Genomic DNA, 18,693 nt, shown 5'->3' on the forward strand with positions numbered 1-18,693 from the left:
CAAGTTTTTCAACTGATATCTCAGATGTTGTGGAGAAGAAATAAACCATTCCTGCTGTGATCTATAAAAATTCCTGATCTATGTAAACCTGGAGAGATAATATGTGATCATTGCTGTTTTAAGTCATTAAGTTTTAGAGTGATTTCTTATAATGCCATAGTAACTAGAACATCCCTCTTGCACTCTCAGGGTCAGGAAAACTACTTAGACCTTCTCTCTACCCCTCTTGGTTTCTTACCATACAATAGGCCATCTTCCTATACAGACACCCTCATTACTCTGCTTAGGTTCCAAATTTCATATACCTGGGTGCCCTCCCAGATTAATGCTTTCCTTATTCTGTTTTGACTTTGAAACCTCATGTTGGGTATCTCTTGAGGCATTGGATAACAGACAGTATATATCTATAGTTCCTGAGAGAAAGGAAGTGAGCCCTGTTTACCCTGGCTCCTAATTGGGGGTAATTTTCTGACTATGGATTTGTGAGCCAGAGTCCAAACAAGGCATGGTGATTCCACTGTGCTGAGGAACAGAGATCAGAGTTCATGGAAGATGAAGCAGTTGGAATATGCCAGGCAGGGGGAGATAAAGAGCACTAGAAATTGTAAATAAGTGGATAAATATAAAATTCTGTATTTTTTTGTGATTTCTTACTTATGCAAGATGGAATTTATACTTGTAGAACTAAAGATGAGACAAATACAGCTGAAAGGATGTGTGACTGTAAATGGGGTTATACTATTAAGGTTATTACACTTTGAAGTGTCAGGTATTGAGAGAAGTGGGAAGTATGAAGAAGGAGGTATGAAGTGGTAAAATATTGACTCTTTTTTTTTTTAAAGATTTTATTTATTTATTTGTCAGAGAGAGACAGAGAGAGAAAGATCACAAGTAGGCAGAGAGGTAGGCAGAGGCAGAGGGAGAGGCAGGCTCCCCGCCGAGCAAGGAGCCCGATATGGGACTTGATCCCAGGACGCTGGGATCATGACCCGAGCCGAAGGCAGCCGCTTAACCAACTGATCCACTCAGGCGTCCCTAAAATATTGACTCTTAACTAGACTTTGATAGATTATAAACGCATATTATTAATTCTAGAGCAAGTATTAAAATTGTAAGAATAAGCTAAGAAGCCAGTTGGGGAAATAAAATGCATTACTAACAGATATTTGATTTGTTAATCAAATAAGTCAGGAAAGGAAAAAGAAAAAAAGGAAAGGAATAAGAGAGGACCAAAAAACAGAAGGGACAAATGGAAAAGAAATAGCAAGATGGTAGATTTCAACTCAACCATGTCAACAATTAAAACAAATGTAAGTGAATTAAACACTCCAAATAAAAGCAGAGATTGTCAGAATGGATAAAAAAGCAAGAATCAACTGTATGTATACTATGTAGAAGAAATGCACTACAGATATATAGGAACAAATAGGTTGAAATTTAAAATATAGAGAAAGATATATCATGAACACAGTAGGCTGACATGATTATATTAATAAAAGACAAAGTAAACTTGAAAACATGGAGTTTGTCCTAAGAATATTTCCTAGAGATAAGAGGCAATCTGTCTTAGCTCAGGCTGCCATAACAAGATACTACAGACTATCTGGCTTAAACACCAGACACTTACTTTCTCACAGTTCTGGGAGGCTAGAAGTCCAAAAGCAAGGTTCCATCCAGGTTGGTTTGTGGTGAGGCCTCTCCTCCTAGAATCTGTATCCTCACATGGCCTTTCTTTTAGGCCTGTGCACAGGTGGAGAGATCTTGGATATCTTCCTCTTCTTACAAGAACATCACTCCTATTAGATTAGGGTCTCACCCTTATGACCTCATTTTTCCTCCAATTTTTATTTAAATTCCAGTTACTTAACATACAGTGTACTATGAGTTTCTGGGGTGGAATTTAGTGATTCAACATGTACATGCAATACTCTGCACTCATCACAGCAAGTGCCCTCCTTAATCCCCATCACCTATTTCACCCACCCCCTACCCACCTTCCCTCTAGTAACCATCAGTTTGTTCTCTACAGTTAAGAGCTTATGACCTCATTTAACCTTAATTTCCTCTTTAAAATAAATACAGCCACATTGTGGGTTAGGCTGCAATATAGGAATTCACACATGAATTCAAACTAAGAGGACACAATTCACTCTATAACAGTTCAGCAGGAAGGCATAACAATTCTAAATAAGTACACTTCTAATAGAGTTTCAATATGGATGAAGAAAACTGATAAAATTAAAGAGAGGGATCAGTGCATTCACAATTATTGTTAAAGATTTTAGTAATTAGTAGAACAATTAGAAAATCAGTAAAACAATCTGAGGGTTTTGAAGGGGTGGGAGGTTGGGGGAGCCTGGTGGTGGGTATTACGGAGGGCACGTATTGCATGGAGCACTGGGTGTGGTACATAAACAATGAATTGTTACACTGAAAAAAAAATTAAATAAAAAAATCAGTAAAAATATGAAAGATCTGATGCTACACCCAACAAATACAGAGTACATATTCCTCTGAAGCACACATGTAGTGTGTTCACAAGGACAGACTGTATGGTGGACTGTGAAATGTCTCAATATTGTTCAAAAGACTAAATCTCACAGAGTATATTCTCTGATCACAAGAGAATTAGAAATCAATAACAGATACCTAGAAAAAGCCCAAATACTTGGAAATTAACACCCTTCCAAATATCAAATTATAAGGAAACTTAGAAGGTATTTTGAACTACATGATAACAAAAACACTAAATATCAAAATATGTGGATGCTCCTAATGTAGTTTTTACAAGGAAGTTTGTAGCTTTAAACACTTATTTTATAAAAGAATACAGCTTTGAATGAATAATTTAAGTTTTTGCCTTAAGATGCTAGGAAAGATTAAACCCAAGAAAAATGAAAGAAATAATGAAGAGCAAAAATCACTGAAATAGAAAACAGATAAATAAAAGAGAAAATGAACAAATCCAAGAGTTGATCCTTTGAAAAGATTAATAATTGATAAAACCTCTGGTGATACTGGTCAAGAAAAAGCAAGGAAACACAAATTACAAATACCATGAATGAAAGATGAAAGATTAGTTCACATCCTACAGACACTAAAAGAAGTCTACGGCCATACCGCCCTGAATGTGCCCAATCTCGTCTGATCTCGGAAGCTAAGCAGGATCGGGCCTGGTTAGTACTTGGATGGCAGACACTAAAAGAATATTAATAGTAGGATTGATTTTATGCCAATAAATTCTACAACTTAGATAAAATGGACAAATTCTTTAATCTGAATAGTTGTAAAATACATAAAGAACCTGAATCAAACAACTCTCTTAGAGAAAGCTGTAGGCCTAGGTGATTTCAATACTTAATCTATCATGCATTTTTTGTGGAAGAAATAACAGCTACACAAACTTTTTCCAAAAAATAGGAGCATTTTTAATTCACATTATGAGGCCAGCATAATACTGATGCCGAAGACCTGACAAAAACGTAATCATAAAGGAAAATTATGAGGTGGGACTTCTAGTATGGTAGAATGAATAGCTTGACAAATCCTTTTCCCCAAAAGTACCAATAAAACTGGATAAAATGATCAAAGCAACCATTTCAGGACCCTGAAATTGACCAAAGGTACTTAAAACAGCAAAGCAGTTATTCATGAAAATCAGGAGAACCATGTTTTAAGAACAAGGAGAGCCTGTTCTATTACAAAGGAACAAGCCATGAAAACTAGCAACTCAACCACCAGAGTGGAGCGGAACTTGGACAGACTATACCCAATGCCATCATCAAAACAGTAGCAGGGGCGCCTGGGTGGCTCAGTGGATTAAGCCGCTGCCTTCGGCTCAGGTCATGATCTCAGGGTTCTGGGATCGAGCCCTGCATCGGGCTCTCTGCTCCGCGGGGAGCCTGCTTCCTCCTCTCTCTCTGCCTGCCTCTCTGCCTACTTGTGATCTCTGTCTGTCAAATAAATAAATAAAATCTTTAAAAAAAAAAAAAAGATAAACTTTATAAAAAAAAAACAAAACAGCAAACTCAGTGGCATAAAAACAAGGCAAAATAGTGGCTCAGATAGTCTGTGGATTTAGTAGTGGCTAAGGCAAAAAACTGAACTGGCAAACTATCCAGAAATTTATCAAGGAGATCTGGGAAATAAGATAGTCATAGTGCTGGGATACTTGGGTGGTTCATACAGTTAAGCATCTGCTTGGCTCAGATAATGATTGCAGCTTCCCCTGCTTGTGTGCTCCCTCTCTGTATCTCTGTGACAAATAAAATCTTTTTAAAAAAGATAGTCATAGTGCTCTGATAAGCTCTCCATGTATTCAAGCAGCAAGCAGATATAGAGAAGATCATGAAAGGGCACAGAAATAAAAAGTCAAAGCAGACAAAATAGAGACTACTACTAGAAAAAAAAAGACATTTCATAATGATAAAAAAGGTCAATTCATTAGAAAAATAAAGTAATTACAAATATATACATATCTAACAATAAAGGCTTAAAGTACATGAAGTAAAATTTGACAGAAGTGAAGGAGAAACAGACAACAATTAGAGCAAGAGACTTCAATAATACCCTACTCCCAATACTTGATAGAACAACTAGAGAGAGAGAAAATCAGCAAGCATACTAAAGACTCAAGCAACACTATTAACCAACTTGATCTAACATTCCACCAAAGACAACAGAATATATATTTTGCATATATAAAACATGTCTCATAACTCTACAAGGACTAAAAATATACAAGGTATGTTCTCCAAACATGCTAGAATTAAGTTAGAAATCAACACCAAGAAATCTGGGATATCCCCAAATATCTGGAAGTTCAGTTCTCTTTTAATTAACTAATGGGTTGAAGAAGAAATCTACAAGGGAAATTAGAAAATATTTTTAGTTGAATGAAAGGGGAAAAGCAAAATATCAAAAATCTGTATGATTTAGCTCAAGTGGTACTTAGAGGAAAATTAATAGCTTTAAATCCTATGGGGGGAGAAAATCAAGCTCCCAGATGCAGAAAACAGATTGGTGTTGGCCAGAGATGGGAGTCGGGGGTTGTGCAAAATGTGTGAAGGGAGTCAATATTTAAAAGCTTCCAGTTACAAATAAGTGATGGGGATGTAATGTAAAGCATGGTGACTATAGTTAGTAATACTGTATTGCATATCTGAAAGTTGCTAAGACAGTAGATCTTAAAAGTTCAAGAAAAAAAATTCTGTAACTTTGTATGGTGGCCTATTTTAACTAGATTTATTGTGATCATTTCACAATATATCATTTCACAATATATACAAATAGTGAATCATGTGCACCTGAAAATAATAATAAAAATTTTAAAACAGATAAAAATGCCTACATAAAAAGGGTCAATAACATGAGCTTCTACCTGTAGAAACTAAAAAAGAAGCAGAAGAAAACCATACAGATTAGAAATTAACAAAATATAAAACAAAAAACAAGAGAAAATCATAAAGTCAAAAGTTGGTTCTTTGGAAAAATTCAACAAAATTGAAAAGTCTTTAGGTAATCTGATCAAGAAAAAAAAACAAAAAACAAAAACAGGGCGCATGGGTGGCTCACTTGGTTAAGCAACTGCCTTCAGCTCTGGTCACGATCCCAGAATCCTGGGATCCAGTCCCAAGATTGAGGCCCACATTGGGCTCCCACCTCCATGGGGAGTCTGCTTCTCCCTCTGACCTTCTTCCCTCTCATTCTCTTTCTCTAATAAATAAATAAATAAATTAATTAATTAATTAATTAATTCATCTTAAAAAAAATCACACACACAAATTAACAAGATTAGAAGTGAATGAGGGGGATATAATTATTGACTTTTCAGAAATGAAAAGGACTTAAGGGAATGTAATAAGAAACTTCATGCCAAGAAATTAGATAATTTAGATGTAATTGACAAATCTTGAGGAAGACACAATTGCCAAACTGACTCAAAAAGAAATAAAAAATCCATATAGATCTATAATAATTAAATAAATTAGTAATTAAAAATCTTCCTACAAAGAAAAACCCAGGCATAAATGGCTTCATTGGCCAATTCTAAGTACTTATTATTATTTTTTTGAAGTTTATTTATTTATTTGACAGAGAGAGATCACAAGTAGGCAGAGAAGCAGGCAGAGAGGGGGAGAAGCAGGCTCCCTGCTGAGCAGAGAACCTGATACAGGGCTCGATCCCAGGACCCTGAGATCATGACCTGAGCTGAAGGCAGAGGCTTAACCCACTGTGCCACCCAGGTTCCCCTCTACCAAGTACTTAAAAGAATAAATAATAACTGGAGCCCCTGGGTGGCTCAGTGGGTTGAGGGCTCTGCTTCAACTCAGGTCATGGTCTCAGGGTCCTGGGATCGAGCCCGCATTGGGCTCTCTGCTAGGTGGGGAGACTGCTTCCTCCTCTCTCTCTGCCTGCCTCTCTGTCTGCTTCTGATCTCTGTCTGTCAAATAAATAAATAAAATCCTTAAAAAAGAGAATAAATAATAACTAGCTTTCATAAACTTGTTCAGAAAATAGAGGAAGGAATATGTCCCAATTCATCCCATGAAGCCAGTATTACCTTGCTACCAAAGCCAGACAAGGACATCACAAGAATTCTGTATGCAAAAAATTCTGTAGAATCCAACAAACAAATTTGACTATTAGAACTAATAGAGTTTAATAAGGCTGCAAGATTCAAGGTCAATATAAAAAATCAACTGTAGAAATACAAAAAATCAATTGTATTTCTAGAATTTATTTAAATATTTAAAGAAGAAATATTGCCAGTCTTTCAGAAAAGAGGGAACAGTTCCTAATTCATTCAGTGAGGCCATTATTAGCCTGATACCCAAATTAGACAAAGACATCGTAAGAAACTACAAATTAATATCCTTCTTAAATCAGACAAAAACCTTTAAATTATTAGTAAACCAAATCTAGCAACATAAAGGGATTATTTACCCTGACCCAGTGGGATTTATTCCAGGAATTCACAGCTTGTTAAATATGAGAAAATTAATTTAATACATCATTGTAATGAAATAAAGGGCAAAAAATGACATCTCAGTAGACACAGAAATAACATTTGACAAAAATCCAACACCCATTCATGTCAAAAACTCAAGAAACTAGAAATAAAAAGGAAATTCATCAACCTGACAAAGTGCATCTAAAAAAAACTTATAGCTAACATTGTATGTAATAGGGAAAGATTGAATATTTTCCTCTTAAGATCAGGAACAAGGTAAGGATATCCAGATACCACTTTTTAATTTAATTTATTTTTATTTTTATTCTAGTATAGTTAACATACAGTATTATATTAGTTTCATGTGCACAATATAGTGATTCAGCAATTTTATACAATACTCAGCACTATCATAACTCTTAATCTGCTTCACCTATTTCACCCATGCCCCCACCCACTTCCCCTCTGGTAATCATCAGTTTGTTCTCTATAGTTAGGAGTCTGTTTCTTGGTTTGTCTTAATTTGTCTTGTTTCTTAAATTCCACATAGGAGTGAAATTGTACAATATTTGTCTTTCTTTTATTTCACTTAGCATTATACTCTCTAGATCTATCCATAGAGCCATCCATTGTTACAGATGGCAAGATTTTATTCTTATTTATGGCTGAGTAATATTCTTCTGTGTGTGTGTGTGTGTGTGTGTGTGTGCGTGTGTGTGTGTAGGAGATATCTATATCTATCTATATCTCATATAGATATATATATCACATTTTCTTTATCCACTCATCTATAGATGGATACATGGATTGCTTCCATATCTTGGCTACTGTAAATAATGCTGCAGTAAACATAGGGGTGCATATATCTTTTTGAATTAGTGTTTTCATATTCTTTGGGTTAATACCCAGTTCCACTTGCCACTTTTATTCAGCATTGTACTGGAGGTTCTAATCAGTGTAATATAATAATATAATATAAGATAATATAAGGAAATGAAAGGCATGCACATTGGAAAGGACTAAATAAAACTATCTTCATTCGCAGATGACATGGTGTAGAAAATCCTGAAGACGTCACACTCTTTCTGCCCCCACAAAATCTGCTAGAACAAAGAAGTTCTTCAGGAAGGTCACAGTATATCAGATCAATTTGCAAAAATCAGTTATAAATGTGGCATGTTTACATAGTAGAATATCATCCAGCCATAAGAAGGGAAAAAGAAAGAAGTACTAATACATGTACACTAATACACTAATATATAACAGCCATATATAATTATATATATATATAATTATAACAGCCATAAAAAGGAAAGAAGTACTAATACACATACACTAATACACTAATATACTATGGATGAACCCTAGAAACAGGCTCAGTGAGAGAAGCCAGACACAAAAGGCTATGTATTATATGACTCCATTTATATGAAATGTCCAGAAGAGCAAATCCAGAGACAAAAAAGTAGTTTAGCTGTGGCCAGGGACTGAGTAGAAAGAGAAATGGAGATAGGGTTTCTTTTCAGGGTAATGAAATTTTCTGGGATTACTTACTGGTGATAGTTGCACAATTGTGAATATACTACAAACCACTGGAAATATACACCAAACCACTAACTTGCACACTTCAAAAAGATAAATTTCATGTATATGAATTGTACCTAAATTTAAGAATCTTTCTACACATTGTAGAAACGTGAACATGAACAACTGTACATGAACAAGTCTGAAAATAAAAATAAAAAATAAATTTAATTCACAATACAACAAAAGGGATAAACTTAACAAAAGCTCAAAACTTGTACAAAAGAAGAAAGTTGGAAGACCTACACTACCATATTTCAAAACTTAATAAAATGGTGCTATAATCAAAACAGTGTGGTATTGACATAAGGACAGGCATAATGATCAATGGTACAGAACTGGTAATTCAGAAATAAACCCTTTCATTTAGAGTCACTTGATTTTTTTTTTTTTAGATTTTTTTTTTTTAATTTCTTTGACAGAGAGAGATCTCAAGTAGGCAGAGAGGCAGGCAGAGAGAGAGGAGGAAGCAGGCTCCCTGCTGAGCAGAGAGCCCGATGTGGGGCTCGATCCCAGGACCCTAGGATCATGACCTGAGCCAAAGGCAGAGGCTTTAACCCACTGAGCTACCCAGGCGCCCCGAGTCACTTGATTTTTGTCAAAGATGGTAAGGCAATTCAATAGGGAAAGTATTTTTTCCCAATAAATATTTCCCATAGATATCCAGATGCAAAAAGATGAAATCAGATTAGCTTATACCATATAGAAAATTTACTCAAAATTATAAACTTAAATGTAAGAGAAAAAAACTGTTGATCTTTTAGAAAAAAATATGAGAAAATGTGCAAGACAACAGTATACAGATATGACACACCAAAAGCACAAGCCTAAAAGAATGGATAAATTTGGCTTCATCAAAATTAAAATATTTTGTGCTTTCAAATATACCATCAAGGGAATGAAAGGGTAAGCCACAGATAGGAAGAGAATATTTGCAATAGTACATATATCTGAGAAAGGACTTGTATTCAAAACTTTAAAACTCCATATTAAGAAGACAAAGCATTTGAAAAAATGGGCAAGAGACTTGAACTCCATGAAAGAAGATATATGACCAAGTAGAATATAGAAATATGCCAGTATCATTAATCATCAGAGAAATACAAATTTAAAACTGTCATGATGCACCATTTCATACTTAGTAAAACTGCTAAAACTATAAAGACTGACAATACCTAGTTTTAGCCAGGATGTGGAACAAAATTTAATGCTCACACACTTCTGGTAGTGCTAAATTGTATGTATATATGTAGGTGTGTGTATGTAATATATATATATATATATATGCATGTATATACATATCATACATATATATCAATTCACATATATGAATTCATATATATCTATCTATTTTATATATATATGTGAATTGATATATCTCATATATGATAAATGAGATATATAAATATATGATGTATTAGCATTCAATAGTGAAGGCAAAATAAAGACATTTTAAACATCTATGGAACAAGAGTTTCCCACCCATATATATACACTGAGAGAACTATTAAAAGATAGATTATACCAGGGCGCCTGGGTGGCTCAGTGGATTAAGCCGCTGCCTTCGGCTCAGGTCATGATCTCAGGGTCCTGGGATCAAGCCCCACATCGGGCTCTCTGCTCAGCAGGGAGCCTGCTTCCTCCTCTCTCTCTGCCTGCCTCTCTGCCTACTTATGATCTCTCTCTCACTGTCAAATAAATAAAATAAAATCTTTAAAAAAAAAAAAAAAGATAGATTATACCAAGAAGAAAGAGGCAGAAGAAAGGAATGGGTTACATGAAGCAACAGAAAGCAAAGTAATTGGCAAAGCATATTGGTAAACCTAAGTAGTTACCAAAACAGATAACATCCTATGTGTTAAAAACAACACTAATACTAATATTCAAAATATTACATGAAAAATATTAGAGGGAAGTTAAAGCACATCAAAGTCATTTAAAAAATATATTTTACATAGTTGGGTTGTCATTCATTGTCAAAGTGATGAAAGATGCCTCAAGCCCCTGTATCCCTTTCTGTTCCAGTCAATACTCTAGTCCTGTAAACTGAAGTAGGGAGGTTTTCCACTAGAAAAATGGCTTGTTGGGCCCTGTCTAGATTGGTGGCATCAAGCTTTTAAAATTGCAACTTATACTAAGACATGTAATTGACATGTAGTTGACATAGACATGTAGTTGACTCATTGTGTGTACATAAAACAGAAGACAAAGTTCCATAAAGTAATAATTTTATGAGTAATACTATTATATTTACATTCTGTTCTACTTTATCCTATTTCACTTTTGGGGGGTATTATTTAATAAGAGTTTATATTGATTTCATTATCCACATGTTCTTAAAGCTTAAAAAAGAACTGGTAAGAGTGTTTCCTGAGAAGTCTCAAGTGTTTACCTCTCCTACTTTAAAGATACCTGATACTAAGTCTGAAATTAGGTCAAAATAAAAAGTTAAACAAAAAACATATGGTACCGATTGGTTACTTTGTTTAAAGACCACTAAGATCTTCTCAGTTAAGGATATCTTACCTGAGCCAAAGGCAGTGGTTTAATCGACTGAGCCACCCAGGCATCCGTAGCATCATCCTTTCTATCACGCAGCACAGAGGCTCAGATTCATCTTCATTAACCATCTCTCTCATCAAATCAGTCATCAAATTCTGTGGATTCTATCCTCACACAACATGGCTCATATCTGTGTTCTCCTTCCCCCCATTTTAGTTTTTAAATTTAATTTTTAAAAATTGATATATAATTGTAATAACTTTATGTTAGTTTTAGATATACAATATAATGATTTTATATATGTATATATTGTGAAATGATCAAAGTTCTTGCTTTGTTTCAGTGGAGAACCGAAATGCTAAAAAACATCAGACTTCGTTAGAAAAATAAGGGATTATGGATGCTAAAATTTTAAGTGTAACTACTAATAGAATATAAACATAATGAATAACTTCCAAATTAATAGGGGAAATAAGGAAATCAATATAACAGAAGGAAAAGACAATAAACAACACAAGAAAAAGAAGGATAAATACAAACACAAAACGAATGGTAGAAATACATTCAAATATTGCACATTACAATAAGTAAAAATGGATAAAATTCACCTAGTAATAAAAGGGACTCCGAAATTGGATTTTAAAATTCCAGCTAAATGCTATTTAAATAAATTTGTCAAAGACAGAATGACACCCAAATGTTGAAAATAAAGGAATGGGAAAAGTTTTAATAGGCAAATACCAACAAGGAGGACAGTATTTAAGTAGGTAAATATTTAATAGAAAAAAATAATAAATTAGTCACGAAACAGGCTCTTAACTATTGAGAACAAACATGGTTACCAAAGGGCAGGTGGCTGGGGAATGGGTGAAAGAATAATGGAGATTAAGAACTGCACTTGTCATGATGAACACAGGGTGATGTATGGAATTGTTGAATCACTGTATTGTATACCTGAAACTAACATGGCACTATTGTTAACTATACTGGAGTTAAAATTTAAAAAAAAATGCACAAAATGCAAAAAAAAGAAATCTTGCTAGGAGATTGTGCCTAGTCACTTCTTTCTCAACATTATCCCATTCTATCTATAATAATGAATTTTGACCTCCATGAAAAAAAATAACAAATTTCACTGAGACTAGTAAAGTCCCATTGTACCCCCACAGGGGTTTGAAAACAGTAAGGAATTTTTAGATTTATTTATTTATTTAGAATTATTTGTGTTGAGTCCTGTGAAAATAAATACATGTCATTAAACATAGAGTTGAGAAGCCCTAAAGGAGATCTCTCTCACACTACCAACCTCTATAAGAAGCCATAACTTGTATTCCCCAACAAGAAGAAGCTTACTTTATATACCCTTAACAGAAGGAAGAATTTCTTCCTACCCAGCAACAGCCCAGCTAGTGAGAAACCACCACACTCAGCCAATGAGAAGCCATAACGGACCTTTTTTTAGCTTTCTCCTTTCACCTATAAAAGCAAGCCCCTCTCCTTTTTTCTGGACTTGCCTGTGGTTTGCCGTAAGTTTGCTTGTCCCCAATTCCACTTTTCTGCTACTCCCAAATAAGCTCATTTTGCTTATAAAATAGCCGACCCTTGTTTTTGTTAAGGTCAACAGTCTTTAAAGTTAACCTTCATATCTATTTAGCAAGCCTTTTTAATTGGGTAGAAGATGATTTTCATTCTTGCAGTGAAAATACAGATTTCTTATCTTATACTTTTGAAAAAGGTTTAACTTTTCTTCCACCAGAATATAAAAGGATGCATAAATACAGATGAAGTAGAAGGTAAGCAGAAAACCAGAAAACGTGATCAGATTTACATTTCATAGCCATCCCTATGGCTGCTGCTAAAGAATTACAGAGGGCAGGGCCATAACCTAAACTGCAACTGAAGAATACAGACTAAACTTGGCTCTTGAATAACACAGGTTTGAACTGTGTGGATCCACTTTTATGTGGATTTTTTTCAAAACAGTACAGTACTGTAAATGTATTTTCTCTTATGATTTCCTCAATAACCTCTAACTTACTTTATGATAAGAATACAGTATGTAATACATGGATAAAATATAGGATATTGGGAAAGCTTCCAATCACCAGTAGACTATTAGTAGTTAGGGTTTTGGAGACTCAAAAGTTATATATGGATTTTCGACTGTGCATCTGGGGGGAGGTAGTGGTCAGCACCCCTAAGCCCCATGTTGTTCAACAGTCAAATATATAGGATTGACTGAGAGAGCTCTAAAAAAAAATACTGGAACCAAGCAACTATACTTAAATTAGCAGTCATTATATTTGGTAGAATTATTGGTAATTTTAATTTTTCTTCATACTTTTCTGGGTCTTTCAAAATTACAATAAACATAGTATTTTTATGATGAAGAAAATGTTACTTTAAAAAATAAACATTTCTATAATTTTTCTTTGAATAAGACTATAAAGGAAATCTGAATATTATAAGATACGAAAATTCAATAGCTTTTCTTTCATGGAAATTCAACAATATTTGAAATGGATAAAGTATTGAAAACAGAATTTGATTGCTTTCAACCTTTATGATTTTAAAAGGTTACCTAAATATTTTGGTGTGGTATTTTCTCCTAGGAACTTGATCAAAATGCCACTGAAAAAGTCCAGGCAATGTTCACAGCCATTGATGAGCTCTTATATGAGCAGAAGTTGAGTGTGCATACTAAGAGTCTACAAGAAGAGTGCCAACAATGGACATGTAGCTTTCCTCACCTCAGGTATTAGAGCCCCATGGTTGGCTTGTATTCATGGCTAACTAAAACTTGTAAAGCAGATATCAAAAAACCCTGCTATTTTGAAATCTTCATAGGCTTGGTTTTAATGAATTTAAATAAGGCCATATGGTATACAGACTCAGTTGAGAGAAAATTCAAGTTGATGGAAGTTTCTTGGAGTTTTCCTAACCACCACTATGTTGTCCTGAGTAAAACAATTTCTATACCAGTAGCTGAGATCTGTGTATTGTGGCTGTCCAAACAGCTCTTCTTTTGAGCAAGAGGGTCAGAAAATGTATTTGTTTACACTGTTGTCTACAAGAAAACTCTTATGTATACTTGAAAGCAGACATACGCTGTTAGGAAATGTTCCTCAGAAACCACATTACTGTACTTATGACTTAAAATTTATAAAGCATCATGTTCTTAAGAATATAATTCATAGTTTTCACTAAATTGGCCTAGCTTTCATCCATTTTGGCAGATTTAATGAAGATTAGAGGATAGAGGGAAAATTACAAATATTTGCTCAGTTTCCTTGGATTTTTTCAACAGTGGGGAGGCTGTGGCCTTATCTTTTCCATCTCCATTTTTTGGAAGAGAGCTATACCTCTAATAAGACTCTGGATTCACATTTTCTCCCAAGAATTATTCTTTTTTTTTTTTTTTTTTTTTTAAAGATTATTTATTTATTTATTTGACAGAGAGAAATCACAAGAGAGGCAGGCAGAGAGAGAGGAAGGGAAGCAGGCTCTCCGCCGAGCAGAGAGCCCGATGTGGGACTCGATCCCAGGCCCCTGAGATCATGACCTGAGCTGAAGGCAGCGGCTTAACCCACTGAGCCACCCAGGCGCCCCCAAGAATTATTCTTAATCAGTATCAGACTAAGTATGTACTGGACTTTTATATAGAGCCAGTAAATTTGTTCCAAAAATATCTACATTTTGTATGAATGACAGGTAAAGGTGCTTAATTGTCTCTTTTATGTTGTTCATTTTGAAGGATTCTGGGTAGGCAGATAATCACTCCAAGTGAAGGTTATGGACTGTATCCTAGATCCCCTTCTGTTGTTTCAGCTTCACATGAGGCAACACTTTCTCAAGAAAGAGATTCTACTATGTAAGTATTTCTAATATGTGAGTATTTATGTATCCAAATGTGTAAGTGTTACGTTCTGCCAGTTATGCTAGGGGATTAAAAAACTTTTTACTTGTTGGTATTTAATAAAGCACAGAAAATTCTGTTAAGATTGACTATCATTTTTATGCACATAAGAATTTTGTTGTATAATTTTTTTGTTTGAAAAGTAAGACATTTCCCTAGGGTTTAAGGATATTTTTGTTATTTAGATTCATCTCTATCTCTGCATTTATGTTTATCTATAAATACAGGCACTTCCTTCTTGAAATAAAGTGTAGATATACTGGGTTAGAAAAATTTAGAGGTCTGAGAAACACTTGAAAGATTTTTTGAGGGATGCCTGGGGGCTAGTTGGTTAAGCATCTGCCTTCAGCTCAGGCAATGATCCCAGGGTCCTGTGACTGAGTCCCACAATCAGGCTCCTTGCTCTGGAGGGAGGCTGCGTCTCCCTCTGCCTGCCGCTCCCCCTGCTTGTGCTCACACAATCTGTCTCTCTGACAAATAAATAAATAAAATCTAAAAAAAAAAAAGATATTTTGAAAAAATTTTGAAAAACTGATATTTTCTTTTTTTTTTTTTTTTTTTTTTTTAAGATTTTATTTATTTATTTGACAGACAGAGATCACAAGTAGACAGAGAGGCAGGCAGAGAGAGAGAGAGGGAAGCAGGCTCCCCGCTGAGCGGAGAGCCCGATGCGGGACTCGATCCCAGGACCCTGAGATCATGACCTGAGCTGAAGGCAGCGGCCCAACCCACTGAGCCACCCAGGCGCCCCGAAAAACTGATATTTTCTTAAACGTGTAGTATTAATTATGACTTACTATCTTTACAGAAATTGAACTAATAGTTTATTAGCTTAAATTGTGTAATTAGTATATTATTTAGAACAGCTAATTCTTTTGAATACCTCAAACTCTTTAAAAAACAGCAAAATAAATCTAAATAGGATTATTCCACTTTCTTACACCACACACAAAAATAAATTCAAAATAGATTAAAGGGGGCACCTGGGTGGTTCATCAGTTGAGCATCTGCCTTTGGCTCCAGTCAATTTCCCAGAATCCTGGGCTCCCTGCGAGGTGGGGGTCTGCTTCTCCCCATCCTTCTCCCTCTGCCATTCCTTCTGCTCATGCTCACTCTGTCTCTCTCAAATAAATAAATAAAATCCTAAAAATAGAACAAAGACCTAAATGTGAGAATTGAAACCATAAAAATCCTAGAAGAGAACACAGGCAGTAACCTTTTTGACCTTGGCTATCACAGCTTCTTTCTAGATATGTCTCCTGAGACAAGGGAAACAAAAGCAAAAATAAACTATTGGGACTTCATCAAAATAAGTTCTGCACAGCAAAGGCAACAATCAATAGAAACTAAAAGGTAACCTTTGGAATGGGAGAAGATATTTGCAAATGACATATCTGATAAAGGGTTAGTATCCAAAAATATATAAAGAACTTATAAAACTCAACATCCCCAAAATTAATAATCCAATTTAGAAATGGGCAGAAGACATGAACACAATTTTTCTAAAGAAGACCTGCAAATGGCCAACAGACACCTGAAAAGATGCTCAGCATCACTGGTCATCAGGGAAATACAAATCAAAACTACAATGAACTATCACCTCATAGCTATCAGAATGGGTAAAATCAACAATACAAGAAACAATGGGTATTGGCAAGCAATGCGGAGAAAGGGGAACCCTCTTTTTTAAAAGATTTATTTATTTATTTGAGAGAGAGAGAGAGCAAGATAGACTGAGCATGAGTGGGGGAGAGGTGCAAAGGGAGAAGGAGAAGCAGGCTTCCCGCCGAGCAGGGGGCTCCATCCTAGGACCCTGGAATCATAACCCAAGCTGAAGGCAGATGCTTAACCAACTGAACTACCCAATTGCCCAAAGGGGAACCCTCTTGCACTGTTGGTGGGAATGCAAACTAGAGCAGCCACCTTGGAAAAGAATATGCAGGTTCCTTAAAAAGTTAAAAATGGAACTATCCTATGATCCAGCAATCACATTACTAGGTATTTACCCAAAGAATATAAAAACATTAATTCAGAGGGATACATGCACCCTGAGGTTTATAGCAGCATTATCTACAATAGCTGCATTATGGAAACAGCCCAAGTGTCCATCAACTGATGAATGGATAAGGAAGATGGGGGGAGGGGGGTGCGCGCGCGTGCACGCACACACACACACAGACACACACACACACATGACTATTACTCAGCCATAAAAAAGAATGAAATCTTGCCATGGATGCATCTAGAGAGTATAATGTTGAGCAAACTAAGAGAAAGACAAATACCATATGATTTAACTCATATGTGGACTTCAAGAAACAAAACAAAACAAAGAGAAACAATCCCTTAACTGTAAAGAACAAACTGATGGTTAGCAAAGGGGAGTTGTGGGGGGGATGGGTGAAATAGGTGATGGGGATTAAGGAGTGCATTTGTGATGAGCACTGGGTGATGTACACAAGTGTTAAAATCACTATACTGTACTCCTGAAACTAATATCACACTGTATGTTAACTAACTGGAATTTAAATATTTTTAAAAACCTAAATAGAATTATTTCAAAACCTATGTTTACCCTTAAATCTATTGTAAAATATCATAGTTTTAATTCTTTTGTTGTTGTTGTTCCTAGTTTTGTTTTGTTTTTTTTTAACCAAGACTGTAGTTTTATTTATTTGAATCAACTGCTAACAGTTTTAGTAGCAGTAGTTTTGATGCATATTTTTGGACTTGTAGACTTTTCAAAAGCCACAAAGTAAAACATTACTGCATTAGGCCAGTTATGGTTATAGGATCTGGGTTATCAACTAAATAGTTAGATCATGGGATCTGTCTACTTTTCTCAAAGGATTTAAATTCAAGCTTTTTGTCACTAGGCTGAGCTTTCTTTTTAAATTTTAACCTCGTGTATTACATCAATAAGCCTTTTAAAGTTTACTCTTTTTATGTAACTTCCCCAGATTTTTACCAAGTAATGTCTTCCACAGAAATGATGTATTCTTTCTCACTGACCAAAATTGCATAATTCATGTCATGTCATTAATATATTTACCTGTTAGAATAATATTTATATATGCCTTATTATTTTATAAGTAGTAGTTCCATTTAGACACTCATCTCCAAGGAAATAAGTAATCAAGCCTGAGCAATTAGTCCCTCTTTTTTTAGGATATCTGACTAAATCATTCAGCAACATACTGCAAGCTTCCTTTCTTTCCTTTCTATTTGCTACCCCGCTGCTGACTAGCTCTTCTTATTTTTGGATTTGCTTTTCTGGACTATTTGCTTACAGTTTTCAATTATTACTTTCATTTACTATACAGATAAACATCTATCTATACTTCATACACAGACATATACCTAGATGAAACAAATTATCCAGCTTCATTATCATACTACTGCTTATGGAAAGCAATAACAAACATAATCTATGATATTTACTTTCATGTAACTACTACTTTGTCCATACTTGATATTTTCTTGATACCAGTTTGAACTCAGAACATTGAAAAATATATATTTTAATTAATCAAAATTACTATTGATGCTCAGATTGTTACAACTTGGCCATGTCAAGCTAGTTCTTTTGTTTTTGTCTTGACGGTATCCTTGCTTTCTGGTTACAGCAGGATGTTCCAGGCCTATATTTAATTTTTTTCTCCAGAAATAAAATCAGCTGAAATGTAAGGAGACCTACTTCTGTTGAGAGGCTAAGAGTATTTGAGAACAAAATTTGGGT

The 18,693-nt window shown here is 35.0% G+C and overlaps 1 protein-coding gene across 8 annotated transcripts in view; it reads left to right on the plus strand.

Moving 5' to 3' along the window:
* FAM149B1 (family with sequence similarity 149 member B1) overlaps positions 1 to 18,693 on the plus strand; it is a 78,312-nt gene that overhangs the window by 14,586 nt on the left and 45,033 nt on the right. For all 8 annotated transcript variants that reach the window (XM_046026505.1, XM_046026509.1, XM_046026503.1 and 5 more), the window contains 2 exons: positions 13,651 to 13,793; positions 14,793 to 14,909. In XM_046026505.1, coding sequence (XP_045882461.1) covers positions 13,651 to 13,793; positions 14,793 to 14,909 — 260 coding nt within the window. The remainder of the gene's footprint in view (positions 1 to 13,650; positions 13,794 to 14,792; positions 14,910 to 18,693) is intronic.

This window comes from Meles meles, chromosome 13, assembly GCF_922984935.1.
Source record: "Meles meles chromosome 13, mMelMel3.1 paternal haplotype, whole genome shotgun sequence".
Classification (NCBI taxonomy): domain Eukaryota; kingdom Metazoa; phylum Chordata; class Mammalia; order Carnivora; family Mustelidae; genus Meles; species Meles meles.